This window comes from Salvelinus alpinus, chromosome 7 (genome assembly GCF_045679555.1).
Source record: "Salvelinus alpinus chromosome 7, SLU_Salpinus.1, whole genome shotgun sequence".
Lineage (NCBI taxonomy): Eukaryota > Metazoa > Chordata > Actinopteri > Salmoniformes > Salmonidae > Salvelinus > Salvelinus alpinus.
Genome location: NC_092092.1, coordinates 83,186,877 through 83,206,706, shown reverse-complemented (window position 1 = coordinate 83,206,706; position 19,830 = coordinate 83,186,877). Strand labels below are relative to the sequence as shown.

Below are 19,830 nucleotides of genomic sequence, written 5' to 3'. Positions count from 1 at the left end.
TCCAGGAGAGATACTGGGTGAGCAGGGAGACCAACCATCTGCCAGGAGAGATACTGGGTGAGCGGGGAGGCCAACCATCCTCCAGGAGAGATACTGGGTGAGCAGGGAAGCCAACCATCCTCCAGGAGAGATACTGGGTGAGCGGGGAGGCCAACCATCCTCCAGGAGAGATACTGGGTGAGCGGGGAGGCCAACCACCCTCCAGGAGAGATACTGGGTGAGCAGGGAGGCCAACCATCCTCCAGGAGAGATACTGGGTGAGCAGGTAGGCCAACCATCCTCCAGGAGAGATACTGGGTGAGCAGGGAGGCCAACCATCCTCCAGGAGAGATACTGGGTGAGCAGGGAGGCCAACCATCCTCCAGGAGAGATACTGGGTGAGCAGGGAGGCCAACCATCCTCCAGGAGAGATACTGGGTGAGCAGGGAGGCCAACCATCCTCCAGGAGAGATACTGGGTGAGCGGGGAGGCCAACCATCCTCCAGGAGAGATACTGGGTGAGCAGGGAGACCAACCATCCTCCAGGAGAGATACTGGGTGTGCGGGGAGACCAACCATCCTCCAGGGGAGATACTGGGTGAGCGCGGAGGCCAACCATCCTCCAGGAGAGATACTGGTTGAGCAGGGAGACCAACCATCCTCCAGGAGAGATACTGGTTGAGCAGGGAGACCAACCATCCCAGTTGAGAGAACGCCAAGAGTGTACAAAGCTGTCATCAAGGCAAAGGGTGGCAAATTTGAAGAATCTCAAATTAACACTTTTTTGGTTACTACATGATTCCATATGTGTTATTTCATAGTGTTGATGTCTTCACTATTATTCTACAATGTAGAAAATAGTAAAAACAAAGAAAAAGCCTGGAATGAGTAGGTGTGTCCAAACTTTTGACTGGTACTGTACGTCTACGATAGGTTCAGATTTGGTCCAGTCCGGTCTGTCATCGTCCATGGACGTTCGGTGTCGGTGCTCAGTGGGTGAGGATGCTGGTTACAGTAAATGGAAAGAGAGGGGGCTCATGGGTAGGTGTCAGTAAGAGCTGGGAGAGGTGACAGTAAATGGAAAGAGAGGGGGCTCATGGGTAGGTGTCAGTAAGAGCTGGGAGAGGTGACAGTAAATGGAAAGAGAGGGGGCTCATGGGTAGGTGTCAGTAAGAGCTGGGAGAGGTGACAGTAAATGGAAAGAGAGGGGGCTCATGGGTAGGTGTCAGTAAGAGCTGGGAGAGGTGACAGTAAATGGAAAGAGAGGGGGCTCATGGGTAGGTGTCAGTAAGAGCTGGGAGAGGTGACAGTAAATGGAAAGAGAGGGGGCTCATGGGTAGGTGTCAGTAAGAGCTGGGAGAGGTGACAGTAAATGGAAAGAGAGGGGGCTCATGGGTAGGTGTCAGTAAGAGCTGGGAGAGGTGACAGTAAATGGAAAGAGAGGGGGCTCATGGGTAGGTGTCAGTAAGAGCTGGGAGAGGTGACAGTAAATGGAAAGAGAGGGGGCTCATGGGTAGGTGTCAGTAAGAGCTGGGAGAGGTGACAGTAAATGGAAAGAGAGGGGGCTCATGGGTAGGTGTCAGTAAGAGCTGGGAGAGGTGACAGTGAATGGAAAGAGAGGGGGCTCATGGGTAGGTGTCAGTAAGAGCTGGGAGAGGTGACAGTAAATGGAAAGAGAGGGGGCTCATGGGTAGGTGTCAGTAAGAGCTGGGAGAGGTGACAGTAAATGGAAAGAGAGGGGGCTCATGGGTAGGTGTCAGTAAGAGCTGGGAGAGGTGACAGTAAATGGAAAGAGAGGGTGCTCATGGGTAGGTGTCAGTAAGAGCTGGGAGAGGTGACAGTAAATGGAAAGAGAGGGTGCTCATGGGTAGGTGTCAGTAAGAGCTGGGAGAGGTGACAGTGAATGGAAAGAGAGGGTGCTCATGGGTAGGTGTCAGTAAGAGCTGGGAGAGGTGACAGTAAATGGAAAGAGAGGGTGCTCATGGGTAGGTGTCAGTAAGAGCTGGGAGAGGTGACAGTAAATGGAAAGAGAGGGGGCTCATGGGTAGGTGTCAGTAAGAGCTGGGAGAGGTGACAGTAAATGGAAAGAGAGGGTGCTCATGGGTAGGTGTCAGTAAGAGCTGGGAGAGGTGACAGTAAATGGAAAGAGAGGGTGCTCATGGGTAGGTGTCAGTAAGAGCTGGGAGAGGTGACAGTAAATGGAAAGAGAGGGGGCTCATGGGTAGGTGTCAGTAAGAGCTGGGAGAGGTGACAGTAAATGGAAAGAGAGGGTGCTCATGGGTAGGTGTCAGTAAGAGCTGGGAGAGGTGACAGTAAATGGAAAGAGAGGGTGCTCATGGGTAGGTGTCAGTAAGAGCTGGGAGAGGTGACAGTAAATGGAAAGAGAGGGTGCTCATGGGTAGGTGTCAGTAAGAGCTGGGAGAGGTGACAGTAAATGGAAAGAGAGGGTGCTCATGGGTAGGTGTCAGTAAGAGCTGGGAGAGGTGACAGTAAATGGAAAGAGAGGGTGCTCATGGGTAGGTGTCAGTAAGAGCTGGGAGAGGTGACAGTAAATGGAAAGAGAGGGGGCTCATGGGTAGGTGTCAGTAAGAGCTGGGAGAGGTGACAGTAAATGGAAAGAGAGGGTGCTCATGGGTAGGTGTCAGTAAGAGCTGGGAGAGGTGACAGTAAATGGAAAGAGAGGGGGCTCATGGGTAGGTGTCAGTAAGAGCTGGGAGAGGTGACAGTAAATGGAAAGAGAGGGTGCTCATGGGTAGGTGTCAGTAAGAGCTGGGAGAGGTGACAGTAAATGGAAAGAGAGGGTGCTCATGGGTAGGTGTCAGTAAGAGCTGGGAGAGGTGACATTAACGAGAGCGAGAGAGAGTGAGTGCGAGACAGCGAGAGCGAGAGGTTGTTCAGACAAACTGTTTGAAAGGGATCACTTGGGAAAGTGGCACGTTATATAGAGTCAGATGAACTCGTGGATACCATTTCTATGTCTCTGTTTGCAGTATGAAGGAAGTTAGACGCAGTTTCACGAGCCAACTCTAAAAACACAACACTGAACAATACATTATTGTTGTAAACATTTTGCAAATAATCGACTAGATTAAATTAGGTTTAATCTGTAAAGTGAGCAGGCAGCGATGACCCCCATTTTATTTGAAATAATTAGGATGATTGTCTATTGTATATATTGATCATTTAAAAAGGTAAGCTATTTTCCAGTCCTTTCTGTTGGGCCTATAAGTCCTATATTGAAGGTCAGGGTGGCCCTGGGACCTGGCTGTGACTGGGGAGGACACCAGAGTGAGTCCAGGTAAAGTATTAGTTGGAGATCAGAGGTTAGTCCCTTCAAACTAATCCAGTGGGATTAGCGAGATAGAAACGCTCACTCAAACGCTCTCTCTCTACCTCCCTTTCTACATCGCTCTCTCTCTCTCTCTCCCTCCCTCCATCTCTCGCTCTCTCTCTCTCTCTCTCCACCTCCGCCTCTCTCCACCTCCGCCTCTCTCCACCTCCGCCTCTCTCCACCTCCGCCTCTCTCCACCTCCGCCTCTCTCTCCCTCCCTTTCTACATCTCTCGCTCTCTCCACCTCCACCTCTCTCCACCTCCATCTCTCTCTCCACCTCCATCTCTCTCCGCCTCTCTCCACCTCCATCTCTCTCCGCCTCTCTCCACCTCCGCCTCTCTCCACCTCCGCCTCTCTCCACCTCCGCCTCTCTCCACCTCCATCTCTCTCTCCACCTCCATCTCTCTCCACCTCTCTCCAACTCCGCCTCCACCTCTCTCCAACTCCGCCTCTCTCCAACTCCGCCTCCACCTCTCTCCAACTCCACCTCTCTCCACCTCTCTCCACCTCTCTCCACCTCCCTCCACCTCCATCTCTCTCCACCTCTCTCTCTCTCCCTCCCTCCTCTCTCTCTCTCTCTCCCTCCCTCCTCTCTCTCTCTCTCTCTCTCTCCCTCCCTCCATCTCTCTCTCCCTCCCTCCTCTCTCTCTCTCTCCCTCCCTCCATCTCTCTCTCCCTCCCTCCATCTCTCTCTCCCTCCCTCCCTCTCTCTCTCTCCCTCCCTCCATCTCTCTCTCTCTCTCCTCTCTCTCTCCCTCCTCCCTCCATCTCTCTCTCCCTCCCTCCTCTCTCTCTCTCTCCCTCCCTCCATCTCTCTCTCCCTCTCTCTCCCTCCCTCCATCTCTCTCTCCCTCCTCTCTCCCTCCCTCCCCCTCCATCTCTCTTTCCCTCCCTCCATCTCTCTCTCCCTCCCTCCCTCCCTCCCTCCATCTCTCTCATGTTTGGGTGTATGTATCATAATCACACTGCGGCTAGGGATTCCATCCTTTCTCCATGCGGACAGTAGGATTATAGACAGTTGGGGGAGAAGCTCTCCTTAATCCATGTGATCCTGCTAACCTTAGTCTCAGAGTGTGAATGTGTGTTAGCCTCAGTTAACCCAACCTTAACCCTAGGCTACACAGCCAGTCCCATGCTCAGCTCAGTGCTTTAAATAAACTGGGGAAGGTCCTACATACTAGACACTTTCATCAACAGATGAATGAATGACCTTTCAAAGCCAACCACATTCATTGGTTATATACTCTGCTGATGATATGACACACAAAAAAAAGATTCACACATTCCCAATTCACCACATCTCATACTGTGTAATCAACGTATGTCCTATCAGACGAGCGGATGTGTTATCCGGGGTGCAACAAACCACACAACTGTCTTTCTCAGGGACTAGACTATATAAAGATATTAACAGAGTTGTATAATGTTATAGTGGAGACCTGATATTAACAGAGTTGTATAATGTTATAGTGGAGACCTGATATTAACAGAGTTGTATAATGTTATAGTGGAGACCTGATATTAACAGAGTTGTATAATGTTACAGTGGAGACCTGATATTAACAGAGTTGTATAATGTTATAGTGGAGACCTGGTATTAACAGAGTTGTATAATGTTATAGTGGAGACCTGATATTAACAGAGTTGTAAAATGTTATAGTGGAGACCTGATATTAACAGAGTTGTATAATGTTATAGTGGAGACCTGATATTAACAGAGTTGTATAATGTTATAGTGGAGACCTGCTATTAACAGTTGTATAATGTTATAGTGGAGACCTGCTATGAACAGAGTTGTATAATGTTATAGTGGAGACCTGCTATTAACAGAGTTGTATAATGTTATAGTGGAGACCTGCTATTAACAGAGTTGTATAATGTTATAGTGGAGACCTGATATTAACAGAGTTGTATAATGTTATAGTGGAGAACTGATATTAACAGTTGTATAATGTTATAGCAGAGACCTGATATTAACAGAGTTGTATAATGTTATAGTGGAGACCTGATATGAACAGAGTTGTATAATGTTATAGTGGAGACCTGATATTAACAGAGTTGTATAACAGAGTTGTATAATGTTACAGTGGAGACCTGATATGAACAGCGTTGTATAATGTTACAGTGGAGACCTGATATGAACAGTTGTATAATTTTATAGTGGAGACCTGATATGAACAGAGTTGTATGTTATAGTGGAGACCTGATATTAACAGAGTTGTATAATGTTATAGTGGAGACCTGATATTAACAGAGTTGTATAATGTTATAGTGGAGACCTGATATTAACAGAGTTGTATAATGTTACAGTGGAGACCTGATATGAACAGCGTTGTATAATGTTAGTGGAGACCTGATATTAACAGAGTTGTATAATGTTATAGTGGAGACCTGATATTAACAGAGTTGTATAATGTTAGTGGAGACCTGATATTAACAGAGTTGTATAATGTTATAGTGGAGACCTGATATTAACAGAGTTGTATAATGTTACAGTGGAGACCTGATATTAACAGAGTTGTATAATGTTATAGTAGAGACCTGATATTAACAGAGTTGTATAATGTTATAGTGGAGACCTGATATTAACAGAGTTGTATGTTATAGTGGAGACCTGATATTAACAGAGTTGTATGTTATAGTGGAGACCTGATATTAACAGAGTTGTATGTTATAGTGGAGACCTGATATTAAACAGAGTTGTATAATGTTATAGTGGAGACCTGATATTAACAAAGTTGTATGTTATAGTGGAGACCTGATATTAACAGAGTTGTATAATGTTATAGTGGAGACCTGATATTAACAGAGTTGTATAATGTTATAGTGGAGACCTGATATTAACAGAGTTGTATAATGTTATAGTGGAGACCTGATATTAACAGAGTTGTATAATGTTATAGTGGAGACCTGATATTAACAGAGTTGTATAATGTTATAGTGGAGACCTGATATTAACAGAGTTGTATGTTATAGTGGAGACCTGATATTAACAGAGTTGTATTTTACAGTGGAGACCATAAGGTTCATACAGATGATGGCATCCAGGCTGCTCAGAAACTCTGTTCGTTACAACCCTGTAAGGTTCTGGAGTGAAAAACGTGATTAATTACAACGTGGATAAGAGACAGAGTCAGCTAATTATGTTTACAAGCTAGATTAGTGGTTCTTAACTGGTTTATCCTCGGGACCCAAAATACAAATCTGGAGAAAACGCTTTATTTTTTTTACGCTAAATTGATAGTAAATGTAGCAATTACATAACAAGGGAACAACATTCTCACCTATTTCATTGTCAATAATAAAATGTTGCCCATATTCTTGATGAAGAATGTTAGTAAACATTCTTATTACCTGGAGTACCAGGTACCAGGCCAACAACCTCCTTCCCTCAGTAAGAGCATTGAAGATGGGTCGTGGCTGGGTCTTCCAGCATGACAACGACCCAAAACACCCAGCCAGGGCAACTAAGGAGTGGCTCCGTAAGAAGCATCTCAAGGTCCTGGAGTGGCCTAGCCAGTCTCCAGACCTGAACCCAATAGAACATATTTGGAGGGAGCTGAAAGTCCGTATTGCCCAGCGACAGCCCCGAAACCTGAAGGATCTGGAGAAGGTCTGTATGGAGGAGTGGGCAAAAATCCCTGCTGCAGTGTGTGCAAACCTGGTCAAGAACTACAGGAAATGTATGATCTCTGTAATTGCAAACAAAGGTTTCTGTACCAAATATTAAGTTCTGCTTTTCTGATGTATCAAATACTTATGTCATGCAATAAAATGCAAATTAATTACTTAAAAATCATACAATGTGATTTTCTGGATTTTTGTTTTAGATTCCGTCTCTCACAGTTGAAGTGTACCTATGATAAAAATGACAGACCTCTACATGCTTTGTAAGTAGGAAAACCTGCAAAATCGGCAGTGTATCAAATACTTGTTCTCCCCACTGTGTGTGTGTGTGTGTGTGTATATATATATATATATACAGATGAAGTCGGAAGTTTACATACACTTAGGTTGGAGTCATTAAAGTAGTTTTCAACCACTCCACACATTTCTTGTTAACAAACTATAGTTTTGGCAAGTCGGTTAGGACATCTACTTTGTGCATGACAAGTAATTTTTCCAACAATTGTTTACAGACAGAATATTTTACTTATAATTCACTGTATCACAATTCCAGTGGGTCAGAAGTTTACATACACTAAGTGGACTGTGCCTTTTAAACAGCTTGGAAAATTACAGAAAATCATGTCATGGCTTTAGAAGCTTCTGATAGGCTAATTGACATCCTTTGAGTCAATTGGAGGTGTACCTGTGGATGTATTTCAAGGCCGACCTTCAAACTCAGTGCCTCTTTGCTTGACGTCATGGGAAACTCAACAGAAATCAGCCAAAACCTCAGAAAACAAATTGTAGACCTCCATATGTCTGGTTCATCCTTGAGAGCAATTTCTAAACACCTGAAGGTATCACATTCATCTGTACAAACAATAGTACGCAAGTATAAACACCATGGGACCACGCAGTCGTCATACCACTCAGGAAGAAGACACGTTCTGTCTCCGAGAGATGAACGTACTTTGGTGCGAAAAGTGTAAATAAATCCCAGAACAACAGCAAAGGACCTTGTGAAGATGCTGGAGGAAACAGGTACAAAAGTATCTATATCCACAGTAAAACGAGTCCTATATCGACATAACCTGAAAGGCCGCTCAGCAAGGAAGAAGTCACTGCTCCAAAACCGCCATAAAAAAGCCAGACAACGGTTTGCAACTGCACATGGGGACAAAGATCGTACATTTTGGAGAAATGTCTTCCGGTCTGATGAAACAAAAATAAAGCTGTTTGGCCATAATGACCATCATTATGTTTGGAGGAAAAAGGGGGAGGCTTGCAAACCGAAGAACATCATACTAACTGTGAAGCACGGGGGTGGTAGCATCATGTTGTGGGGGTGCTTTGTTGCAGGAGGGACTGGTGCACTTCACAAAATAGATGGCATCATGAGGTAGGAAAATTATGTGGATATAGTGAAGCAAAATCTCAAGACATCAGTCAGGAAGTTAAAGCTTGGTCACAAACGGGTCTTCCAAATGGACAATGACCCCAAGCATACTTCCAAAGTTGTGGCAAATTGGCTTCAGGACAACAAAGTCAAGGTACTGGAGTGGCCATCACAAAGCCCTGACCTTAATCCTATAGAAAATTGGTGGGCAGAAGTGAAAAAGTGTGTGAGCAAGGAGGCCTACAAACCTGACTCAGTTACACCAGCTATGTCAGGAGGAATGGGCCAACATTCACCCAACTTATTGTGGGAAGCTTGTGGAAGGCTACCCGAAACATTTGACCCAAGTTAAACAATTTAAAGGCAATGCTACCAAATACTAATTGAGAATGTAAACTTCTGACCCACTGGGAATGTGACTCAGTACTTTGTTGAAGCACCTTTGGCAGCGATTACAGCCTCGAGTCTTCTTGGGTATGACGCTACAAGCTTGGCACACCTGTATTTGGGGGGTTTCTTCCATTCATCTCTACAGATCCTCTCAAGCTCCGTCAGGTTGGATGTGGAGTGTTGCTGCACAGCTATTTTCAGATCTCTCTCAAGAGATGTTTGATTAGGTTCAAGTCTGGGCTCTGGCTGGGCCACTCAAGAACATTTAGAGACTTGTCCCGAAGCCACTCCTGCGTTGTCTTGGCTGTGTGCTTAGGGTCATTGTCCTGTTGGAAGATGAACCTTCGCCCCAGTCTGAGGTCCTGAGCACTCTGGAGCAGGTTTTTATCAAGGATCTCTCTGTACTTTGCTCTGTTAATCTTTACCTCGATCCTGACTAGTCTCCCAGTCCCTGCCGCTGAAAAACATCCCCACAGTATGATGCTGCCACCACCATGCTTCACCGCAGGGATGGTGGCTGGTTCCTCCAGACGTGACGCTTGGCATTCAGGCCAAAGAGTTTAATTATGATTTAATCAGACCAGAGAATCTTTATTACAAACTTTATTATATTGAGTAAATTAGTTTTATTTCATCTTTCCACCATACAAATTAGTCTGGGAAAAAGCCAGTCGTTAGTTCTAAGATTCTGAAGTTGCTAGCCAAATCGGCAGTTTGTTCCTTCTAGCCATTCTATTTGCAATTGTTGCTATGCTAAGCAAATCCTTGGCATGCAGCAATAGCAGGCTAGCTACTTCTCATTTGCTAGCTAGCCAACTAAAGCTAACACACAATCATATCAAGTAGCTCAAATGACAGCAAACTATGTACACTTTTGTTTGTTTACCTTTGTTTCTATTGTCATTTATTTGGATATCTATTATAATGATCCTGATAAATGAATTTGCCTGGATCAGAGAAGCTGTCTGCCTCTTCACCGTCATATTTGCAAGGTGGAGATCACACAAAAAACTAAACATTTCCCACAGGTCAGAGAGGCAGACGGCAAAGTTTAGAGAAACCCCAAATGTTGCAAACCAAATGCTAGTCTAATAGCATGGGGAAATATTGTCTAGACACTTTTTACTATGGGAGATTAAGTTTATAAATTGACTGGCTGGGGATGTGGGACAGTGGAAGCGAATAATTAAATCTAACAGAACTGTTCACAGGTATTACCTGAAGAATGCAGGGACTGTGGCGCTATAACTCCCCGCTATCACCAAATCAGCACCCAAACAACCAGTTTTATAATTACTACTTAGGCTTGCAACATGAAATAACCCTGTCCCTGACTAGTATCCTATCAGCTCTTTGTGTGTGTGTGACCATGACAGTGTTGCTGACACGGACTCAGTGGCTACTGTGTACTGTACACTAGCTCACTGTCTAAGCCATGCTTTAAGAGGTGTGTATGGGCGGAGTAGGTTAGCTCAGAGTGAGAGTGGCTATTGTACGAGGTTAACAGTCAAGGATAGGACAGGCATTAACGCAGTAGAGTACAGAGACAGTTAGCTAGCTGTCTTACTTCAACAGCCCAACCATGCATACCAACACAAATAGGTCTACACACACCCAAGCCTACCCAACAAACAGCTATTCATCAGAACTATGGGGAGCACACACCCACAGTGTAATTTACTACCTACTATTGTTGGCATTCTGCTGTCCCACATTACTAACACTTTAGGGCTGCTGGGAACCACACAATAGACTCCACACAAATACGCACAATATTGCCCAATGAGTCAAATATTAGCAGATGGATCATCAAACAACAGTTTATTTTAAATATATATATAACTAGAGAGGAAATGGGAAAATTGACCGTTTCCAATCAACGAATCACTCATAATGGTGGGATGCATACGTCTGACACATTCACCTGGCAGATGATCACTGTCAAGAAAGGTAGCTAGGATCACCAAATCAATAACAGGAAATGATCACTATCTATGGGACTAACCGACTGTACAGTATTTTAGGATTTGTTCGATAAAGAACATCGGAATATAGTTTTAGGGCTAGGCGATCGAGCATAGTTTTAACTTGTTTAGTTCCTTTGTCTCTTTTGGGCAGCACTAGAAAAACTCTTGTTTAGAATAAATACATGCAGGTGTGAAATACAAAATGTTAGCTACTTACCCAAAATATGATGTTAAATCCAAACAAGAAGTATTTGACACTGCAGCTCACTTCGGCTCCTTTAAAATGCTGGCGTTTTTGACTGCTAACGTTGCTCATCCTGTAAACGTCGAGGCTAGCTAGCTAGCTAACAATGTAGACGCCACTGGTTAGTTAGCTTGTTAGCTAACCTACAATCACGGCAATGACAAACGAACTACTACTTGTGTAACACACAAGCTAGCTATCTCCATAAAACAACTTGGGGGGAAAATCAGCTAACTAGCTAGCTAGCCAGCCAGCCAAATCACAAATACATCGCCGGCTAGCTAGTTAGCTGGAGTTAGCTTACTAGCTAACAACATATCCAAAAGCACTTTGGATGTGTAAACTAAATATACATTCATCTGCGGTTCAACGTACAACGCTACTCTCCGTAACTAAACATATAGTTGAAAGCTAAATCCAAATAATTGTTGTTTTGTTGATGATATATAGTCGATTTCTCCCGTTCATAGCATTTGGTTGTTTTGCATTTGACCTTTCTTGTTGACAACAACCCTCGCTGTCATATGAACTGAGCTGAGGAAATTCATCTAGCTAAGTTTTTTTCTAGAGCGACCTGCAGTGGAATTATTCGTGAACAGCACTGCTGTACTTCTTTTTCCTGGTGCAGTACAAAGACCAAACATGACAATGGTGAATGATGAACACACCCTCTGAAAACGATTTAGCTATTTGTACAACATAAATAACGTTACATACGTACCAAGTAAGAGGCACTGGCAATTCTTGCATTTGTTATTTGACAGTTTAAAATGTACAACTACTACACTAAAACTAAAATTAAGCAATACTGAATAAGACAAAATGTGCAGCAATTAACAACTTTAAATGTATGGGGGGGGGAGATTGTGCTGTGGCTGTGAGTCTATCAGTGATAGTCTGGCTAACACTTAACTCTCCAAATCCTCCTGAAGTCAGAGTCTGGAAGGAATGGCTCTTTGACGTTGTCAGCACAATGCATCTATAATGAAGGGGGATGTGATTTTACTGCTTGGCTCTCTGTGTCTATTCTCACTCAAACACCCACAAGCACAGCCAAACACAGCACCCGCTTCCATAACAACGGTTGGATTTAAAAAAAAATCCCCCCCCAAATATGTATTTGATTTGAAACACCAAGGCTCAACCCATGAGGGAAAGAAAACATTTGAGAGAATCAATCAAACCCGTCGATCAATATCTGAGCGATGATTGCATTTAACAAATGGCCTCCATTCCAGACCAGTGTGTCACAGCTTTCCCAGTGCTGTGAGTCACTGTGGGTTGCTTCAGCCAGGCTACATCAGTGATTCCTGACCTGACCAGATCTGACCTGTGTTGTACTGCAACCTGGTGTTATGGTAGATTACTACAGGTGAAGATACTGGACATTAAAACTCCCCCTCTTTAGTCCTACAGATGGCAGTCTATGCATGTCTGTAAATCACTCAATTATGATAATTCCAATAATTCTCCTCCTTCATTTACATGTGTATAGCTGCCCAATATGTAGGCTACATCAAATCAGATTTCCATAAGTCAGTATCCCCAAAATGATGTGTAGCTACTGTCTGGCTATGTTCTCATGACAAAATGAGTTATTAAAATAGATACAGCAATACTCTAAGATTGCCTGAGGTTAACTTTGGACTCCCGGAGTGGCACAGTGGTCTAAGGCACTGCATCTCAGTGCTAGAGGCATCACTACAGACACCCTGGTTGGAATCCAGTCTTTATCACAACCGGCTGTGATTGGGAGTCCCATAGGGTGGTGCACAATTGTCCGGGTCATTGTAAATAAGAATTTGTTCTTAAAAATGTACTACATAGTTCTTGAAATGTGAATAAAATCAGTGGATGTTTAACTCTAGAATCAATATAGTTTGTCCTCACTAGCTGGCTGTGTGAATGACAGATTTCCCTCATGAATACATTCATCTTGTGAGATGGAGAGAACTGCGTCTCAAATGACACTCTCTATTCCCTATATAGTGCACTGCTTTTGACCAGAAACCTATGAGTCGTGGTCAAAAGTAGTGCACTATTTAGGGAATAGGGTTCCATTTAAGATGCAGAAAGAGTATCTCTTATAGACACCAGTGAGATGGCTGAAGGGGCTCAGAAAGCCCAGAGGTCTGCCTGACAGACTTGTGTTTGCTTGTTAGCTGCTATCTGTATTGATTTTCTCTTGGTGGCTGCTGGTGTGCTGCATTAAATGATTCTGAGTTAGTATGTCGTCATAGTCCTTTTCCCCTATCATATACTATAAAAGACTATGAGCATGGATAAGAACCATGGTAACTGTGTAGCATTATGGATCGTGACAGAACACCATGAATTTAGGTATTCCCAGATTAGCCTGTTCAAAATCTACATAGTCTTCTTCCTGTTGTAATATCCCAGATTAGCCTCTACGACATCTACATAGGCCCTTCCTACTGTTGTAATATCCCAGATTAGCCTCTACAACATCTACGTAGGCCCTTCCTACTGTTGTAATATCCCAGATTAGCCTCTACGACATCTACGTAGGCCCTTCCTACTGTTGTAATATCACAGATTAGCCTCTACGACATCTACGTAGGCCCTTCCTACTGTTGTAATATCCCAGATTAGCCTCTACGACATCTACGTAGGCCCTTCCTACTGTTGTAATATCCCAGATTAGCCTCTACGACATCTACGTAGGCCCTTCCTACTGTTGTAATATCCCAGATTAGCCTCTACGACATCTACGTAGGCCCTTCCTACTGTTGTAATATCCCAGATTAGCCTCTACGACATCTACGTAGGCCCTTCCTACTGTTGTAATATCACAGATTAGCCTCTACGACATCTACGTAGGCCCTTCCTACTGTTGTAATATCCCAGATTAGCCTCTACGACATCTACGTAGGCCCTTCCTGTTGTAATGTAACTGAAGTGTTTAGGGAGCTGAAGTGGAAAGAGACAGAGATACAGAGACCACATACACAACATTGATATAATTAGTGTCAGCACTTTTATTTTGTTTTGTGTTCCGTTGTTTAAATAACACAGAATTAAGGAGGGGTACATGAGACCTATTGTTGATACACAGACACACACACAACATCATTGGTTGATAGTCATATTACCAAATCTGTGTCCCAAACTCAAGAAAATCTCCCCCTCTTGTTGTAATACATTCTGTTAAGAACTAATTGGGAACTAATTGGGACATAGCCAATCTGTGTTGATAGGCGGGGGGAGACTCTCAGGGGAGGGGGGGTTTACGCAAGGCTGAAACAAACCCACAGTGGCTCCTGGGTTGATTGGCAGGGGGTTTTACTCAAGGCTGAAACAAACCCAAAGTGGCTCCTGTGTGGATTGGCAGGGGGAGACACTCAGGGGAGGGGGGGGGGACTCTCAGGGGAGGGGGGGGGGGGACTCTCAGGGGAGGGGGGTTTACTCAAGGCTGAAACAAACCCAAAGTGGCTCCTGTGTGGATTGGCAGGGGGAGACACTCAGGGGAGGGGGGGGGGGGGACTCTCAGGGGGGGGGGGGGGGGGACTCTCAGGGGAGGGGGGTTTACTCAAGGCTGAAACAAACCCACAGTGGCTGCATCAGCAATGCCCCCATAGCTCTCTATTGTTTTGTTGACAAATTGTTGATTGCTTCCGTTCGTAGCATTTGGACATTTTTTGCATTTGACCTTTCCTGTTGTTCTGAATGTTCTGACAACAACCTTCGCTGTCACACGGAAAACCAAGTAGCTAAATGTGTTTACTCTGAATAGGATGCCATTTAAGACACATACATGCCAGTGAGAAGATTATTCCTGCTTACCCAAGGTGCCAAGTCACCATCATACCAGCTGTCCCTGTCAGTCAGAGATTCAACACATCAGGGTCATATTCATTAGGGCACACTGTAGCAAAATGCTGTGCAATGGAAAACAAAATCCTTATTGGACAAGCTCAGGTAGTCCCTTCCTGTTTCAGTCCTTTTTTCTTCCGTTTGGTGTCTAATGAATACAGCCCACATGTGACTAGTCAGTAATCGGCTGATGCAGCGGTCACATAGAGTCCTATGTGTTTAGGGGACAAGGATAGAACCACTCCTGTATTTCCTGTGGTCCTGTTCTGTTTGTGATCCGCTACGGGGCCGGAGGGAGAGATGTGGAATGACGTCGGTGGCCTTGGTGACCCCCCCCCCCCGCCTTGAAATACAATGCCTCCAGAGGGTTGAAGTGCAATATTTACATTTAATGATAATTGTTTTTTAACTTTATAACATAAACAGGCTATTATATTGTGTTACTATGACAATTATGGAGAACGGTGTGGTTTCTTTGTGAATGACACCTGTTTCAGCCAATCAAAGTCAGTCCAATACTGTGTGCCAATAGGAATAATGGAATGAAACAAAGAAGTGCAAAATCAAGTGAAACTTGATCAAATACAAAAATCTAAAGCAAACTGAAATGTGCATTTAGAGTATTGTATGTGGAATACAGGGCCTTAAGAGCAAGAGTTTGGTCATTGAAACAAAAACCTACTCTTATCGTTCGATCCCAACCTAACATCTGACTGCAAACATTCTCTCAACCATCTCTTGTGGAATGCCTTTTGTTTTTATTCGTCTTTCCTATTGGCTACCTTGATCGTTGTGGTACACACAGATGTTTGTCCCTACAACATTAGTGACAACAAAACCTTGGTTTCCTATAGATCTCTCAGAATGTAGTATTTCTACATACTGTATTTGTTGTCCCCAGCCATTGTTAGTATGTTGTCGGTGCCCGGACAGTAGACATATCAGTTTTAGAAACCATAACATTGTGTCCCATTGGTTACCATATACTGTAAACCTACACAAACTTCCTCTTTGTCTGTCTCTGTCTCTCTTCTACCTGCCAATCTGTACATTCATTTGAAACAAAGCAGTACATAAAACAACATACAGTAACTGTATATACAGTATATAGAGGGGATAGATGCATTATTGCACTGCGATAGGTAAAGACTGCATAAGACGTTTTGTTGTTTCCCTGATCACTAAAAGGATGTACTGTAGTGTACGTTTGTTGTTTCCCTGATCACTAAAAAGGATGTTCTGTAGTGTACGTTTGTTGTTTCCTTGTTCACTAAAAAGGATGTACTGTAGTGTACGTTTGTTGTTTCCCTGATCACTAAAAAGGATGTTCTGTAGTGTACGTTTGTTGTTTCCTTGTTCACTAAAAAGGATGTACTGTAGTGTACGTTTGTTGTTTCCCTGTTCACTAAAAAGGATGTACTATAGTGTACGTTTGTTGTTTCCTTGTTCACTAAAAAGGATGTACTGTAGTGTACGTTTGTTGTTTCCCTGTTCACTAAAAAGGATGTACTATAGTGTACGTTTGTTGTTTCCCTGTTCACTAAAAAGGATGTTCTGTAGTGTACGTTTGTTTCCCTGATCACTAAAAAGGATATACTGTACTGTAGTGTATGTTTTTTTTGGCCATTTGTGATGCTATCAATACCACAATAACGCCAATGTTTCTTGATTCTTTGCATAGTAAGGTTATGGAATGGTAGAGAAACTACAATGTAACCAGAACCACATCTATAAAATGTCAATGTAAATATATGTCTCTGACTGTACCCATTCTATCTCTATGTACTCATTCAGAGGGAAGAGTATAGTCCCATCTTTTGTTTTCATAATCTACTAAATATCACGCCAACGTTCAAAGGGATTTCTTGATGAAAGCATAGTCCAGTAAGCTGTAATATTATATTACAAAACTCCTATACCTGCCTCCCTGTAGACACTACTACTACGGTACTGAAACTGACCCATCAATACTCTCTGTCTATATCCCAAATGACACCCTATTCCCTATATAGTGCACTACTTTTTGACTAGGTTCCATAATGCTCGGGTCAAAAGTAGTGCACTATATACTGTAGAGAATAGGGTGCCATTTTGAATTACAGTCTCTCTCTCCACAGTTTGACCTGTGTCAGACCTGCAAAACATCATGTCAACCTATGGTTTAACTGCATTCCTGTCTACTCCAATGTATACCCAGCAATATTAAAACATATACAGTATATATATATATATATATATATATATATACGAAATAACTGCAAAGGGCCTATCTACAACATCACATTATCAATGTCTTACGTGGGGGAGGAAAAGTGTAACACTGTTTTGAAAACATTGCATCATTCCAGATATTGTCTTTGGTATTTTTTTCTTGCCCTTAGATTTCTTTTTTAAGGGGGGGGGTGGTACAAATTTAGAAAAAACTATTATTTAGAGTAAACATAAGTAAGCTCCTGTAATAATTGTATTTTTCAATGGAACTTTTGTCGTAGTCAAATGCAAGTAAGCTAGTTTTACATTTCAGCAATTCCTGAATACAATACATTTCGTTTTTTTCAATGACAAGATCCAAATATAAAGTTGTAGACAAGTCGCTTTTGATTTTAGAATCCTCTTCAATTTCCTTTTTTTTGTGAAATAAATGTATAACGTATTTTTATAAGACGTAAGAATGAGAGGCAGAGGCAACAGTGAATTCCCTTCAATCTCCTCTCGGTAATCCCACTGTTGAGCTAGCTCTGAGCGTGATGGTCCTGGACTCTTCTATAGACAGCCAGACAAATCAGTGGGTTTTAGTGAACTTTACAATCACCAGACAGGTTGCTTCTATGTCCCAGCTGCGTTGTAAGGGCATCAGGTTATTTACTGTGTGGTCACCATTATTGTCCCTTACTCCTGGATGCTCCAAAGCAACAAACACACAAGATCAGTTCCTTTCAAAGTCCTTTCCATATCTCACCTGTGAGGCAAGCGCTGTGCCCTCCATCTTAGATGCTCCTATACGTCAATGAAATTAAGATTTACCCATAACCCACCAGTCCCTTTATCAATGTACTCTCTGGGTTTTCTTCTTCTCTTATTGGGTAAGCTCAATGGTCCTTTCTCCTGACCCTCTCTCCCCGGCTCCCCCTATAGGTCGGTGCCAAAACTACCCCTCTTCACCCTCAGGCTGCCGCCCCAGCCCCGGGGACTGGTGTTGTGGGTACGCTGCAGTCCTGGAGACCTCAGCCCAGAGTCCTCCGACTCCACCGAAGCATCCGAGTCAGTGAGGGACCTGGTGTTGTAGAGCCTTACTGGGGACCGGATCACCCCTGTAGGGGTAGGAGGTGGGCTGGCGAAGGGGGGGGACTGGCACCCCATGGCCCTGGACTGGTAGGGGCTGAAGGGGGGTTTGGAGCTGCTGTGGTGGTGCTGCTGGTCATAGCCCTGGTGGTGCTGGTGGGTGATGTTGTCACCTAGTGGGGAGATTGGGAGGTTGTGGCCGCTCAGAGCACCTGGGGACGGGCTGTTTTTACGTTTGGCGGCGTTGATGATGTTCTTGGCTAACAGGCGATGGTTTGCCTTGGAGTTGTTGGGGCTTGGGCTGACAATGGGAGACTGGCATCTGGAACCCCAGGGAGGGGACAGGGGTGAGGGGGAGAGAGGAGAGGTAATGGTGCCTTGGTGAGAGGGTCTGGAGGAGGAAGAGTTGGAGATGGTGGTGGAGAAAGGCTTGGTTGTCTGGTTGATGTTAGGGGATTGACAGCGGGACCCCCAGGGAGATACAGGCGATATAGGTGAGGTGGTAGTGGATGGTTTAGGCCTGGATAAAGAGGCTGTGGAGAAGGGTTTGGTGGTTTGGTTGACCACCGTGGGTGACTTGCACCTCGTCTCCCAGGGTGGGGAGGCAGGGGAGATGGCTGTCGCCTGGTGGAGGGGCCTGGAAGTGGGGGGGCCCTCTGGGCTGCTGAACCGCCGGGTGAACTGGGGTGTCCTGGTGGGGGGGGTCTGGGTGGTGGGGGTGGTGGGGGTCGGGGTCGGAGGGGACTCCTTCCTCATCTGTGGAGAGAGATTAAAAGTACAGAGACATGAATGTAAGACACCGTGATAATGTTAATCTATGGTAAAGAGACATGAATGTGAGACACCATGATAATGTTAATCTAGGGTAAAGAGACATGAATGTGAGACACCATGATAATGTTAATCTATGGTAAAGAGACATGAATGTAAAACACCATGATAATGTTAATCTATGGTAAAGAGACATGAATGTGAGACACCGTGATAATGTTAATCTAGGGTAAAGAGACATGAATGTAAGACACTGTGATAATGTTAATCTAGGGTAAAGAGACATGAATGTAAGACACTGTGATAATGTTAATCTAGGGTAAAGAGACATGAATGTAAGACACTGTGATAATGTTAATCTAGGGTAAAGAGACATGAATGTAAGACACTGTGATAATGTTAATCTAGGGTAAAGAGACATGAATGTAAGACACTGTGATAATGTTAATCTAGGGTAAAGAGACATGAATGTAAGACACTGTGATAATGTTAATCTAGGGTAAAGAGACATGAATGTAAGACACTGTGATAATGTTAATCTAGGGTAAAGAGACATGAATGTAAAACACTGTGATAATGTTAATCTAGGGTAAAGAGACATGAATGTAAGACACCATGATAATGTTAAATGAGGGAAGTTGTGTTTTTTGATTGACAGTGCTGTAAGAAGTGAAATCTGCAACAAAGACCAAACAAAACAGCACCGGTAGCACTTAGTGTATAGGCTACAGATTGGGGCGGCAGATGGCCTTGTGGTTAGAGCGTTGGACTAGTAACCCGGAAGGTTGCAAGATCGAATCCCCGAGCTGACAAGGTCAAAATCTGTCGTTCTGCCCCTGAACAAGGCAGTTAACCCACTGTTCCCCGGTAGGGCGCCATTGAAAATAAGAATTTGTTCTTAACTGACCTGCCTGGTTAAAAAAAGAATGACCTCTGGACGTTGTTGTATTTATTAATGATCCCCAGGGGGCCCAGCAACAGTAAAACAGTTAAATGGTGTTGTGCAGAGAAGCCTTTCACAAGAGT

General features: G+C 44.0%; 2 protein-coding genes across 4 annotated transcripts in view; both read right to left on the bottom strand.

The window, feature by feature from the left end:
* Positions 1–11,491, bottom strand: part of LOC139581779 (tetraspanin-17) — a 48,561-nt gene extending 37,070 nt beyond the window's left edge. Inside the window, exon 1 of the mRNA XM_071411937.1 lies at positions 10,891–11,491. Within this exon, the coding sequence (XP_071268038.1) occupies positions 10,891–10,989 (99 nt within the window). The 5' untranslated portion in view covers positions 10,990–11,491. The remainder of the gene's footprint in view (positions 1–10,890) is intronic.
* Positions 11,492–13,896: 2,405 nt separating this feature from the next.
* Positions 13,897–19,830, bottom strand: part of LOC139581778 (synaptopodin) — a 61,709-nt gene continuing 55,775 nt past the window's right edge. For all 3 annotated transcript variants that reach the window (XM_071411933.1, XM_071411934.1, XM_071411935.1), the window contains one exon: positions 13,897–18,789. In XM_071411933.1, coding sequence (XP_071268034.1) covers positions 17,881–18,789 — 909 coding nt within the window. In that variant the 3' untranslated portion in view covers positions 13,897–17,880. The remainder of the gene's footprint in view (positions 18,790–19,830) is intronic.